General features: G+C 39.3%; 1 protein-coding gene across 1 annotated transcript in view; it reads right to left on the bottom strand.

The window, feature by feature from the left end:
• The window catches only part of LOC139745711 (coenzyme Q-binding protein COQ10 homolog A, mitochondrial), a 33,312-nt gene extending 32,199 nt beyond the window's left edge, over positions 1 to 1,113 (bottom strand). Inside the window, exon 1 of the mRNA XM_071656161.1 lies at positions 940 to 1,113. Within this exon, the coding sequence (XP_071512262.1) occupies positions 940 to 1,001 (62 nt within the window). The 5' untranslated portion in view covers positions 1,002 to 1,113. The remainder of the gene's footprint in view (positions 1 to 939) is intronic.
• Between the last annotated feature and the right edge of the window lie 14,656 nt (positions 1,114 to 15,769).

Raw genomic sequence — 15,769 nt, 5'->3', positions numbered from 1 at the left:
CAAGAAAGATACAGTAATATGCTAATTCAAAAGCAATCGGTCAAGAAAGACTTTTGAAAATCCATGCAAGAAAAAGGACAAGGAGCAAAAATGAGAAATATGAATACACAGTGACATAAAAAGGTAAAAGAAGCTGGATGAGGTTAGAGAGAAGGACACTGGAGTGCTGATAAGCAATAACAAAAAGCTAATAAGCAGTGTATCAAAACTGCATGAAAATCAGTCATAAAATCAGTAAGGAAAACTTTTAGCCAGCCTGATAAAAGAAGATTCTTGATATTGTACAAAACGTTCAAACATCCACAACTCGAGGCTGTGTTCATGCATTTGCAGAGCGTATAATGTTGAGCCATCAAAATTGTTTTAAGGCCTCGAAGCAAAAGCTTCACAGATGCTATAATCATTAGGGGAAAAGAAGAATAAAAGGAGATTAAACAGACATATAAGTCGACAAGGTGAAAATTGATGTTATCTTCATTGAAAAGATCCATTTTCAGAATATATTCAATAAGAGGAAGGAAGGTCCAGTTAATACATGAGACAGAATTTCTTCAACCAGACAACGGTTTATGAATCAACTGGGGGTAGAAGTGCTACCGGCGGCCCAGAGGACAAAGGGTAAAGAGAGCAACCCAGATCTAACATCCCCCCCCCCAACTTAAATCTTCCACCTCATCCTCAACCCTAAACTACAAACTGGTTAAGTGTGAGCGCTGGGCTCACACACGCCGGCACCAAAATCGAATTAAATGTCAAGATTCGATAAGCAACTTAGATGACATGGAGGGTACAATGGTAGCCTTGACCTACACAACCCTCACGTAAACATTGGAAACTACCTGCCAAAAGTGTCACTCCGACCATTAACACACTTACACTTTAACGTGAGCTTCCGACCATAAACACACTTACACTTTAACATGAGCTTGGCAAACGTACCTCACACGATTCCAAGTAAGGCCGCCCATGTACCCGAGGGTGGCCCTGGGCACGACCCTCATCTTCCACCAAGAGGATAAACAATCTCAAGGTGTTGCAGTTACGTAAATGTGGTCCTTCATATGAGAGAGTCTCTCTCTCTCTCCAGCTGGTGAATCAGCTGATCCCACGGAGAGTTGCCAAGTCAACAATTGTAACCAGAGACCCCGGGGTTCGCAACCCGGCCGTGATGCACAGCACACAGGCCACAGACTCTGTTGGTCAGCAGTGCTGCCGTCTGTTTAGCAGGACATGTTTCACTCCCTTCGATAGAGAACCATATATGTAAATATGGGCAACTTAGGTTGAAATATTTTACCGGGGATATACAAGCTTAAAACAAATGCATCTTCGCCAATTAAAATGCTGATCTTTATATAATGTTATTGGTCTTAAACATGAGAATTTTATTTTAGGATTGTTTTGTCAAGTCCGAAATGTGACTACCGATAATTCATTATATCAAAAAAATAGTTACATTATATAATTCTTTTTTTAAGTAATACCTATTCTTAGCATAGTAGATGACACAGGCTTTGAATTAAGAGTAATAATTCAATTTTAGTGGATTTTCTAACTAATTAGTAACAAAGACATATCCCAACCGTACCCATGATGGACCCAGTCAGAGGTTTTAAAAGTACTTTCTTGTTATGTGAATGAAATATAATGTTAGGTATGTGCATTGGTTGCATTTCATGTAGTACGGCCCCTCATCATGGGCTGGACCAACAACCCCTTTTCCTTTACCGCCAAAATTCTCTAACTCTTACTAAGCTAAACGAATAACTTCAATATCAATTTGTCATGAAAAATAATGTTAGTATTTTTCGTCTATAATTACGAAGAATATATATATATCCCTGGGGATAGGGGAGAAAGAATACTTCCCACGTATTCCCTGCGTGTCGTAGAGGGCGACTAAAAGGAGAGGGAGCGGGTGGCTGGAAATCCTCCCCTTTCTTGTTTTTTTTTAATTTTCCAAAAGAAGGAACAGAGAAGGGGGTCAGGTGAGGATATTCCCTCTAAGGCCCAGTTCTCTGTTATTAACGCTACCTCGCTAACGCGGGAAATGGCAAATAGTATAAAAAAAAAAAATATATATATATATATATATATATATATATATATATATATATATATATATATATATATATATATATATATATATATATATATATGTGAAGCGTCTGGGGTAAACCATGGAAAGCTGTGTAGGTATGTATATTTGCGTGTGTGGACGTATGTATATACATGTGTATGGGGGGGGGTGGGGGGTTGGGCCATTTCTTTCGTCTGTTTCCTTGCGCTACCTCGCAAACGCGGGAGACAGCGACAAAGTATAAAAGAAAAAAAAAAAAAAATATATATATATATATATATATATATATATATATATATATATATTCCCTGGGGATAGGGGAGAATACTTCCCACGTATTCCCTGCGTGTCATAGAAGGGAGAGAGGGGGGGCTGGAAATTCTTCCCTCTCTTTTTTTTTCCCCAAAAGAAGGAACAGAGAAGAGGGCCAGGTGAGGATATTCCCACAAAGGTCCAGTCCTCTGTTCTTAACGCTACCTCGCTAACGCGAGAAATGGCGAATAGTATGAAAGAAAGGTTATTATTATTATTATTATTATTATTATACTTTGTCGCTGTCTCCCGCGTTTGCGAGGTAGCGCAAGGAAACAGACGAAAGAAATGGTCCAATCCCCCCCACCCCCATACACATGTATATACATACGTCCACACACGCAAATATACATACCTACACAGCTTTCCATGGTTTACCCCAGACGCTTCACATGCCTTGCTTCAATCCACTGACAGCACGTCAACCCCGGTATACCACATCGCTCCAGTTCACTCTATTCCTTGCCCTCCTTTCACCCTCCTCCATGTTCAGGCCCCAATCACACAAAATCTTTTTCACTCCATCTTTCCACCTCCAATTTGGTCTCCCTCTTCTCCTTGTTCCCTCCACCTCCGACACATATATCCTCTTGGTCAATCTTTCCTCACTCATCCTCTCCATGTGCCCAAACCACTTCAAAACACCCTCTTCTGCTCTCTCGACCACGCTCTTTTTATTTCCACACATCTCTCTTACCCTTACGTTACTCACTCGATCAAACCACCTCACACCACACATTGTCCTCAAACATCTCATTTCCAGCACATCCATCCTCCTGCGCACAACTCTATCCATAGCCCACGCCTCGCAACCATACAACATTGTTGGAACCACTATTCCTTCAAACATACCCATTTTTGCTTTCCGAGATAATGTTCTCGACTTCCACACATTCTTCAAGGCCCCCAGGATTTTCGCCCCCTCCCCCACCCTATGATCCACTTCCGCTTCCATGGTTCTGTCCGCTGCCAGATCCACTCCCAGATATCTAAAACACTTCACTTCCTCCAGTTTTTCTCCATTCAAACTCACCTCCCAATTGACTTGACCCTCAACCCTACTGTACCTAATAACCTTGCTCTTATTCACATTTACTCTTAACTTTCTTCTTCCACACACTTTTCCAAACTCAGTCACCAGCTTCTGCAGTTTCTCACATGAATCAGCCACCAGCGCTGTATCATCAGCGCACAACAACTGACTCACTTCCCAAGATCTCTCATCCCCAACAGACTTCATACTTGCCCCTCTTTCCAAAACTCTTGCATTTACCTCCCTAACAACCCCATCCATAAACAAATTAAACAACCATGGAGACATCACACACCCCTGCTGCAAACCTACATTCACTGAGAACCAATCACTTTCCTCTCTTCCTACACGTACACATGCCTTACATCCTCGATAAAAACTTTTCACTGCTTCTAACAACTTTCCTCCCACACCATATATTCTTAATACCTTCCACAGAGCATCTCTATCAACTCTATCATATGCCTTCTCCAGATCCATAAATGCTACATACAAATCCATTTGCTTTTCTAAGTATTTCTCACATACATTCTTCAAAGCAAACACCTGATCCACACATCCTCTACCACTTCTGAAACCACACTGCTCTTCCCCAATCTGATGCTCTGTACATGCCTTCACCCTCTCAATCAATACCCTCCCATATAATTTACCAGGAATACTCAAACAACTTATACCTCTGTAATTTGAGCACTCACTCTTATCCCCTTTGCCTTTGTACAATGGCACTATGCACGCATTCCGCCAATCCTCAGGCACCTCACCATGAGTCATACATACATTAAATAACCTTACCAACCAGTCAACAATACAGTCACCCCCTTTTTTAATAAATTCCACTGCAATACCATCCAAACCTGCTGCCTTGCCGGCTTTCATCTTCCGCAAAGCTTTCACTACCTCTTCTCTGTTTACCAAATCATTTTCCCTAACCCTCTCACTTTGCACACCACCTCGACCAAAACACCCTATATCTGCCACTCTATCATCAAACACATTCAACAAACCTTCAAAATACTCACTCCATCTCCTTCTCACATCACCACTACTTGTTATCACCTCCCCATTTGCGCCCTTCACTGAAGTTCCCATTTCCTCCCTTGTCTTACGCACTTTATTTACCTCCTTCCAGAACATCTTTTTATTCTCCCTAAAATTTAATGATACTCTCTCACCCCAACTCTCATTTGCCCTTTTTTTCACCTCTTGCACCTTTCTCTTGACCTCCTGTCTCTTTCTTTTATACATCTCCCACTCAATTGCATTTTTTCCCTGCAAAAATCATCCAAATGCCTCTCTCTTCTCTTTCACTAATACTCTTACTTCTTCATCCCACCACTCACTACCCTTTCTAATCAACCCACCTCCCACTCTTCTCATGCCACAAGCATCTTTTGCGCAATTCATCACTGATTCCCTAAATACATCCCATTCCTCCCCCACTCCCCTTACTTCCATTGTTCTCACCTTTTTCCATTCTGTACTCAGTCTCTCCTGGTACTTCCTCACACAGGTCTCCTTCTCAAGCTCACTTACTCTCACCACCCTCTTCACCCCAACATTCACTCTTCTTTTCTGAAAACCCATACAAATCTTCACCTTAGCCTCCACAAGATAATGATCAGACATCCCTCCAGTTGCACCTCTCAGCACATTAACATCCAAAAGTCTCTCTTTCGCACGCCTGTCAATTAACACATAATCCAATAACGCTCTCTGGCCATCTCTCCTACTTACATAAGTATACTTAAGTATATCTCGCTTTTTAAACCAGGTATTCCCAATCATCAGTCCTTTTTCAGCACATAAATCTACAAGCTCTTCACCATTTCCATTTACAACACTGAACACCCCATGTATACCAATTATTCCCTCAACTGCCACATTACTCACCTTTGCATTCAAATCACCCATCACTATAACCCGGTCTCGTGCATCAAAACCACTAACACACTCATTCAGCTGCTCCCAAAACACTTGCCTCTCTTGATCTTTCTTCTCATGCCCAGGTGCATATGCACCAATAATCACCCACCTCTCTCCATCAACTTTCAGTTTTACCCATATTAATCGAGAATTTACTTTCTTACACTCTATCACATACTCCCACAACTCCTGTTTCAGGAGTATTGCTACTCCTTCCCTTGCTCTTGTCCTCTCACTAACCCCTGACTTTACTCCCCAGACATTCCCAAACCACTCTTCCCCTTATATATATATATATATATATATATATATATATATATATATATATATATATATATATATATATATATATATATTTTTTTTTTTTTTCATACCATTCGCCATTTCCCGCGATAGCGAGGTAGCGGTAAGAACAGAGGACTGGGCCTTTGAGGGAATATCCTCACCTGGCCCTCTTCTCTGTTCCTTCTTTTGCAAAAAAAAAAAAAAAAAAAGAGAGGGGAGGATTTCCAGCCCCCTGCTCCCTTCCCTTTTAGTCACCTTCTACGACACGCAGGGAATACGTGGGAAGTATTCTTTCTCCCCTATCCCCAGTGAATATATATATATATATATATATATATATATATATAACAAGTTGCCCCCTTGCACCTTGGTTATAAATTCCCATTATTCTTTCCTTCATCACGGAAATCACTTCTGAGAGTCCCATAGCCTTCACTGAAGCCCTATGCTCCAGCCTTCTACAACATGAAGAGAATAACTGGGTAGAATACTTTCTACCTTACCTACGCAGCGAGAGGCATGAAGGTGTGAGGAGGAGGGCAAAAGCATTTGAAAATGAAGTATTTGTGGACATGTGGTGTAAGATGGTTTGATCAAGTGAGTAATGTGAGGGCAAGACAGAAATGTGGTATTAAGACGAGTGTGGGTGAGAGAGCTGAAGAGTGTGTACTGAAATGGTTTGGACATATGGAGAGAATGAGTGAGGAAAGGTTGACAGAGAGAATACATTTGTCATATGTGGAAGGGAAAATGAGAAGAGGGAGACCAAACTGAATATGTAAAGATGGAGTGAAAAAGATTTTGAGTGATTAGGACATGAATAAGAGATTGAATGCAGCCTTTCTCCATCTTTTCCTGGTGCTACCTTATTAACGTGGAAATGTTATGAAACCTTTGTTTGCATCATCTTGGGTCTATGTTCCTCTCCACTTTGTTGATTCGATACCGATATGTCTTCTTGAGGTACCTGTCCTCTAATACCTTCAGTCTGTGTGTGTGTGTGTATCTGTAATTCTGTAACTGAACAGCTGTCAATGTTAACTGAATACTTTAAGAACTTTTGCCCTTTCCTCAATCAGAATGGCTGCTGGTGTTGCCCATGCATCTTCTTGACCAATATCATCTTCAGTAGATTCTGTATGCAATAAAGTCCTTTATTCTGACTGAACAGCCTCTAGTATCCAGGAAAGACCCATCAGATTTGGTTTGCTTTTTGATGGCTTCACCTTTCCTCTGGTTTTGTTATCTCCTGATTACCTTCCACTAAATGTTTTCAGTTGCTCTCCAGCTAATATCCTGATTCCAATCAGGATCCTTGAAATGCATCCTCAGTTCTTTTTACTTTAGCTCAACTTGTGTTGCCTTCTGGTCTTGCTCCTTGACAAATTCCCATGACATCCACTATCATTTGCTCTCTAGTGTTTTCATCCCTAGCCTTTTACTAACAAATATGGTTTTAACTGACTGGTTTTGGTACATACCTGTCCATCCAGCCAATTGATAATTATATCTCACAGTATTACTAGCAACAGTAATAAAGCTTATAATACCAAATGATCCTAGAAACATGAGAATTTAGATCTTTGACTGACAGTGTTGCCTTTCTGTTACATTAGAACAAAAAATTTAATTTTCCATTGGAAAGTTGTACTTCTATACATTAACTTACTGCATTTGTTCACTTCACACTGTTTTCCACTTACTCTCTTACAAATCATATCTTATTTAACTGTGAAGCTGAAAAGAAAGAAAAGATACTGACTTAAACCTGGGAGGCATCCATATTCAAACCATACCTAAACTCTAAATCAGGCACACTTTAACTTAATGTCTGATTCATATACCATTCATGGGCCCTTTCACATTCCACTCAACATCTCCCCACTTCCTCCTTACTTGTCCATTACAGTCTTCATGATCTGGTGTGAGAAGGGCTGATTGAGTGAGAAATGATACGATAAAATGGAAGTGTGGAAGTAAGCAGATTATGACAGAGAGCTCTGGAGGGTGTGCTGAAATGGTTTTGAAAGATAGATCAGATGAATAAAAAGATGACAGAGAAGGCATATATGTCAGAAGTGGAGAGGACATGGAACAGGAGAAACTGAAGAAGAAATGAATGGATGGATGGAGTGAAAGATGTTTTGAGTGAAACAGGTAAGCAAGGGACAGAGCAAATTAGAATGATGTGGTATACAGGGGGTGACATGCTGGTAGCATAGGAAGCAAACAAAGAAAGGCCACATCTGCTCATAACCATTCGCTACCTGTCATGTGTAATGCATTGAAACCATGGCTCCCTACCCACAGACCTTTCCATAGTTTACCCCAGATGCTTCAAATGCTCTGGTTCAGTCCACTGACAGCACATTGAACCCAGTTTGCAACATCCTTCCAATTCACTTTATCCCATGCACACCTTTCATCCTTCTGCATGTTCAGTCTCCGGTTGCTCCAAATCATTTTCCTTCCAACCTTCCTTCTCTAATATGGCCTTTGTATCTATCTTGGCTTCCTGTTGTGTGCTCTTACTTTACTGTAATGCCGATAAGCTTTTGTTTTCTGTAAGTTTATAATGAATCGTACAACCTTGTCTGCTGTACTCTATTTCCTTCTTACTTATCTTCAAATGCAATGTTTGAGACCAGGCACTGCATTCTTGTAATATCCTGCTCAGATAAATATTCTGATCAGAGTTGATTTAAATTGCAAATCTACATTTTACTTTAAATGTAAATGAGTCACTTATATATAAAGTAGGAGAAAATAGAAAAAACTTTATATCTAAATATATATGTATATATGTATACTGAACATGGGGTATAATGATAATCTGTCACAGCAATGAATTTGCAAATGTAAAAGCCATGTCATAATTGATGGCCATCAAAACAATACATATGCCAATAGTATGAGTTCCACACATTATTTATAATTAAATAAGTATAAAAAACAATCAGACTACCTTTTAAAATGTTCAAATACAAAATTCACCTTAGAAAACTTGGGAAAACTTTGAGAATGCAAGACAAGCTTATTATGTCTTGAAAATTACACAAAAATTACAAGTGGTCGTCAAGACAACTGTTGAGTACAAAACTATATGTACATGAAAAAGATGCACTTGACAGAAATTATACAACAAAACATTTGTCTTGTCTCTATATATTAGGCAGTTTCTTATGAAAGCTGCTGAAACTACATAGTAGCTTCATTAGCTATCTAAATTTCAAAACATATTGCTAATTTTCTTGTATCATCAACAGTAATTATTCTTATACAATATGGCATTTAAAATCACATTTCAAGACGAAAATACATCAGAATTTTTCTCATGTTTTAGTTTTCCAAGGAATTTTAGAAATTACTATCAATAATTCTAGTCTTTAGCTAAGTCATAATTGTTAACATCATTCAATTTGTGCTTCTGGGCCCAGAAGAGGCTCAGGCTAGCACAATTACCCAGTCACTCTAAGCGTATCAGAATTTTTGTACAAAAGATAACACAATATAGTGTGTTTGAGATGCATTTTGCAGATGATGGGCAGTTGTATTAATCACAGCAGAAAATGTAGACCTCTATCAGTCTAAACACACCAGATTCTAACTGCACAAACATTAAGTTTTACATAAGTGATTGTTCTTTGTTCTATCTAGGAGACATACATGTCATCAACACTTGCACAATAGGTAGATAACAGAAAACTTCAAGATTTGGCATTTGCAAAATTATCTGGAGAAGGTAGAAGATATTAAGCATATTCTTTACAATATCACATAGCAAAATTAGTTAGTAACATACAGATTTTAGATAAAGGTTAAACATTCATCAACAAGAAATTCACCAACAGTGAATGTATACCCTCCCTAACTTTTTTGGAAATACAATTTCTGGGCAGCGAGTCTTTGTTTAGCCCATGGCTTCAAAATGACAGGATAAACTGCTCAACATATATCATTATGAATAAAACCTTGTCAATCAAGCCAAGCCTCAAGATCTCACCTTTGTCACAAAAAGAAGAACAAAGTAAGTCTTGCTCAATCTACCATTCTCTATAACATGTATCCTGAACTGGACACAAATGTAAAAGATTCAGAGCATAAGAGTCAGAAAAATCCTGGCATTGCAAACATTTTCATACATCTGCAAACCTCTTCATTAACTTAACTCTAAATATGGTCTATTCCCCTTTGCTACAAAGCATTCACTTATTATTTTGTTTAACTTGAATCATTCTCTTGTACAAATGTAAATGCCTAAGCATGTTTTGCTGCATCATACTTTTTACAATCATTTCAAAATCACGAGAAATTTGGGATTTTTTCATTCTCAAAATCACCTTTCTCATTCCAGTATGAAATTTTTTAAATAATCATTTTCCTGTACATACAGATTTTTTCATACTTCTTCACCATTTCCAATAACAGACTCTGAATGACCTCATTTGCTCACATTCACTCTCAAGCTGTCATGTTGTACAGTACACCGAAACCAAAGCTCCCTATCCAGAGCCAAACTGAGGTTTCCCCTGACAGCTTCACAAGCCCTGTTTCAGCCCACTAATAGCACAACACCACTTATGCCAAACAGGCCTAATTTGCTCTATCTCATGTACTGTTTCACATCCTCATGCAAGCTCAAGGCCTAATTACTCAAAACATCTATTACTCCATCCTTCCATCTCATCTTTGGTCTCCCACTTCTTCTTTCCACCAATTCTGAGAAGCATATCATCTTAATCAGCCTCTCCTCACTCATTGTCTCCATACATCCAAACCATCTCAGCTCTCTCAAATGTATTCTTACTTCCACATCTATCTCCAACCCTATCATTTTTTACATGATCAAACCTCATCACACCGCACACTATCTGAAAGCACTTCATTTCTAACAAAGAAAATGCAGAATACTGTATATCAATGAGGTGATAGGATTCTACCTCCATATTCCCTGAGTGTTGTAGAAGGCAACTAAAGGGGGCGGGACTGGGGTGTGTGTGTGGAAACCCTCCCCTTCTTGTATTTCAACTTCTAAAAGAAGAAACCGAAGGAGTCAAGCAGAGAATACTCATCCTACTCGAAGGCTTAGATTGGGGTCTTAATGTATGTGGATGCAACCAAGATGAAAAGAGACGAGATATAGGTAGTATGTTTGGGGAAAGAAACCTACATGTTCTGGCTCTGAGTGCAGAGAAGCTCAAGGATAAAGGGAAGGAGTGGTTTGAAAATCTACTGGGAGTACATGATCACTATCTTGTGGAGGTGAGAGTGAAGATTTGTAGAGATTTTTTAAAAAGAGGAGACAATGTCTGCGAGAGGAGAGTGGTGAGATAAGTGAGCTTGGAAAGACTTGTGTGAAGAAATACCAGGAGAGGTTGAGTGAAGAATGGCAAAAGGTGAGAGCAAATTAAGCAAGGGGAGTGGATGAGGAATGGGAGGTATTTAGGGAAGCAGTGGTGGTATGTGCAAGAGATGCATGTGGCATATGCAAAGTGGGAGGTGGGCAGATTAAAAAGGGTAGTGAGTGGGATGAAGAAGTAAAGTTGTTAGTTAAAGAGAAAAGAGAGGTATTTGGGCAGTACTTTCAAGGAAAGAGTATGACAAGAGAACAAATGGGAACATTGTTGAAGGGGGCAAAAGGGGAAGTGATAACAGGAGGTGATGGATTGAGCAGATGGAATTTTGAAGGATTGTTAAATGTGTTCGATGACAGAGTGGCAGATTTAGGGCGTTTTGGTGAGGGTGGTATGCAAAGTGAGAGTCAGGGAGAGTGGTTTGGTGAAGAAAGAAGAGGTGGTGAAAGCCTTGCAGAAGATGAAATCCGGCAAGGCAGAGGGAGCAGATGGTACTGCTGTTAAATTTATTAAGAAAGGGGTGACTCTGTTGTTGACTAGTTGGTAAGGATATTCAATGTATGTATGAATCATGGTGAAGTGCCTGAGGATTGAAGGAATGCATGTATAGTGCCACTGTATAAAGGCAAAGGGAATAAAGGTGAGTGTTCAAATGAGAGAGGCATAATTTTGTTAAGTATAACTGGAAAATTGCATGGGAGGGCACTGATTGAGAGGGGCGAAGGCATGTACAGAGCATCATATTGGGGAGAAGCAGTGTTGTTTCAGATGTGGTAGAGGATGTGTGGATCAGGTGTTTGAACTGAAAAATGTGCAAAAAAATTTAGAAAAAAGGTGAATTTGTATGTAGCATATGGATCTGGAGAAGGCACATGACAGGGTTAATAGGGATGCTTTATGGTAGGTCTTAAGAATATATGGTGTGGGAGGAAAGCTGCTAGAAGCATTGAGATAGTTTTTATCAAGGATGTAAGGCATGTATACAAGCAGGAAGAGAAGGGAATGAATGGTTCCTAGTGAAGGTTGATCTGCGGCAGGTGTATGATGCACCCATGGTTGTTTAATTTGTTTACAGATGGGATAGTGAGGGAGGTAAATGCACGTCAACTCCAGTATACCACATTGTTCCTATTCATTTTATTCCTTGCACACCTCTCACCCTCCTGTATGTTCAGGCCCCAATCACTCAAAATCTTTTCACTCCATCCTTCCACTTCCAATATGATCTCCTGCTTCTCCTTGTTCCCTCCACCTCTGACACGTACGTCCTCTTTATCAACCTTTCCTCACTCATTCTCTCCATATTTCCAAACCATTTCAACACACCCTCTTCTGCTCTCTCAACAGTATGCAGAATTTCTCATACATTTTCAAGCATATGATATTCAATGACTTGATATATTATCTGCAAAAGATTTTACATGCATTCTTTCCCTGAAAGCTGGACTATGACAAGACAGGTATACATAGAATATTAATTGAATAAAATGTCTGCATTAGGACCACTTAATTACCAACAGCTGTTAACTTCCTTCAACTGCATTAAAATCTAGGTACTCTCAAAATGCACTCCTATGACCTTTCACTACACATTAACTCTTACAAGTTTAGCATATCAATTATGACGTGGACTAAGTCATTATGTTAATTCTACAACTTAAGGGGTGGGAGAGGGGGTAAAGGTTCTGGGAGCGATGAAGAATGTATGGAAAGAGAATGTTGTCTCATAGAGTAAAAATGGGTATGTTTGAAGGAACAGCAGTTCCAACAATATTATATGGTTGTGGGGAATGGGCTATAGATGGGGTTGTGCAGAGGAGGATGGATATGTTGGACATGAAATGCTTGAGGACAATAGGTTGTGTAAAGTGGACTGATCAAGTAAGTAATGAAAGGGTAAGAGAGATGTTTGGTAATCAACAGTGTGGTTGAGAGAGCAGAAAAGGGTGTGTTGAAATGGTCTGGACATAATAGAATGAGTGAGGAAAGGTTGACAAAGAGGATATGTGTGTCAGAGGTGGAGGGAACAAGGATAAGTGGGAGACCAAACTGGAGGTAGAAGGATGGAGTGAAAATGATTTTGAGCAATCAGGGCCTGAACATACAGAAGGGTGAGAGGCATGCAGGGAATAAAGTGAATTGGAACAATGTGGCATACCACGGTCGATGTGCTGTTAATGCACTGAACCAGGGCATGTGAAACGTCTGGGGTAAACCATAGAAAAGTCTGTGGGGCCTGGATGTGGATAGGGAACTGTAGGTTTGGTGCATTACACATGACAGCTAAAGCCTGAGTGTGAATGAATGTGGCCGTTTTTGTCTGTTTTCCTGGCACTACCTCACTGAAGAAGGGGTAGCAATGCTGTTTCCTGAGGGGCGAGGTGGCACCAGAAATGGATGAAGGCTGGTTCTTTATGGAACCTCAACAAAGAAAGCTTGGTTGCTTTCATTGTATGGAATTCTACATTGCTGGTGTACTGATCAGATATTAATGAAGGAAATATCCCAAGTCCTAAAGTTCCTTGTCCTGACTAGTGTACCAGCAATACATTAGTGGAACCAATCAGAGGTATCTATCTGGAGGAAGTCATACTGATTCCTTATGGACTGGTTCCTTCACAAATTCAATAAAGCTTGATTTCCTCTCAGTGCATGAATCATAAGAGTCAGTCAATATGCTGAGAGGATATTGCTCAAGTCCAGACTCTCATATCCCTGTGTCTTCAGACGGGATGCAAAGAGAGTACTTGAGTCACAGGCACCACATCCCAACTAGAGTATCACTGATATACTGAGTAGCAACTGGAAGGATATTTGGAATTCTCACAAGATTATTCATTTGTGGAGCTGCAAAAGCGCCTAGATTGTATTCTTTATGCAAAAATCTTTTCCTGTGGTGATGATGTGGAAACTTTGGTAAGACATTTTGTTAAAGACTCTATATCTTTGGCAGGAGAGGCAAAGACAGAACCAGGGTCCTGATATTCTTTGCTCCTTCCAGTATAGAATTATTGTTTGGAAAAGTGTCTGTCCAATGGAATCCTCATGAGAAAGTACCTTTTTTTCTTGGAATCTTAAGACAAAACATGAACCTTAGCTGATGTTATTATGAACATTGTCTAAGTTATTATAAACCTTGTTTGGTGAGCCAGTATTCTAGGCACTGATAGCCTTCAAGTCTGTGGATGTTATGACCATACAGAGACTTTTAAAAACAAATCTGTATCATTAATTTGAGTTATTAATTTACTCACAAGTAGTAAGCAGAAGATGGTGGGCAGCAATCGACTAGGGAGGTATATCATTAGTACTAACCTCCTAGGTATCAGGAAGGCTTGTGTGCCAGCACTTTAGAGGTTGTCAAGTTGCACTCCTCTGACACAGTTTGCTTTCGTTTCTTTCAGCTTCACTCACATGTGAACAGCTAGCATTCTGTCCACAAACATAAAATCTTACCTTGTCACAGATAACACTTGACAACACCTAAATCACACATTTCATTCTTCATAACTCTAGATTTTTCTGTAGAGCAACATGCGCTAGTTCTGTATTTGTCTAAATGGTTGGAGCAATTGACAGCATTAATTAAAAACACTAGGAACAAACAGTAAGTAGGAACATTATGTAAAAGTAGTAGGTTGGAATATTAGGAAAGGGCATTAGGTAGACACATTAGAGAGTAGTAGTCAGTAGGAACATCAGGTAGGAGCCTGTGGAAATAATGAAAAAGAGTTCCCTCCTGCCAATGGCCTGTTAAGGGTGAGGTACTAAAGGTGAAGAAGTGGCAATGAAGTTCACTAGTTATGGAGACTTTTTTGTCATGGCCACCCCCATGAAGGGATATAAACAGATTATTATACAGCTACCTAACATCCAGCCACTACTGCTCTTTAATACTGATAATGTTTAAATGAGTAGCAGACATGTTTCAAAGCATAACCTGAATAAGTTGTTTAGCCAGAGTGCATGCAGTCCTCTAATTCTCTCAAACTGATGTTCAAAAACTTCTCATCAAAATAAACAAATTATAAAGGACTTACATAATAAAGCCTTGGCAAGTCTTCACACGACTGTTTCTGACAAGCAATGGCACAAACGTTTTGGAATAAAAAATATGTACTTTTATAAAGTTCTAATTAAAAAAGAAAAGTGACCCACATGAATCTCCCCAGTTTGATAGGTTGTGCCTGATTATCTGATAATAGTATGAAATCTCCATAAAATTATGTGAACAAACTTCACAGTCTCCAGTCCCAAATCAGGCTGATACAGAAAATGTACACCAAGAAAGAAAGGAAAGCTTACAGTTAAAATATTGGATTCACATGAAATAGTGGGGGCTTTGCATATGAAAAACAGGAAGTCTGTAGGCAACATTTGGTGTTCCAAACCATACCTGAAAAAATAATATCTTCCCAACTGTCTATCAATTTTATTCTCAAGAATAGTTAAATTTTCTGGAATTTCTAAAGTTCTTGAAAAATTCATTACGTAAAGTGGTATTCATATGCACATTTTAGTCATGTGAATAATATTTTTTTTCTGTCAGACTGTTCCCCACTCCTAACCCTTACATGTATTCCTTAACAGTACCTACTTGATTTCTGAATAATACATTGCACTTACTTGATTTCTCCAATGATAGTGGTTTTTGGGATATATAACTGCTGAGACATGTGAAAAGCTGTCCTCTTCCTCACTGGATCCTGCATATCTAGCCATATTGTAAATACCATTAAATTACACAGTTTGATGTTTATATAGGCAAAAAAAAAAAAG

The sequence above is a fragment of the Panulirus ornatus genome, chromosome 4 (assembly GCF_036320965.1).
Source record: "Panulirus ornatus isolate Po-2019 chromosome 4, ASM3632096v1, whole genome shotgun sequence".
NCBI classification, from domain to species: domain Eukaryota; kingdom Metazoa; phylum Arthropoda; class Malacostraca; order Decapoda; family Palinuridae; genus Panulirus; species Panulirus ornatus.
This window is presented reverse-complemented; position numbering and strand designations above follow the sequence as displayed.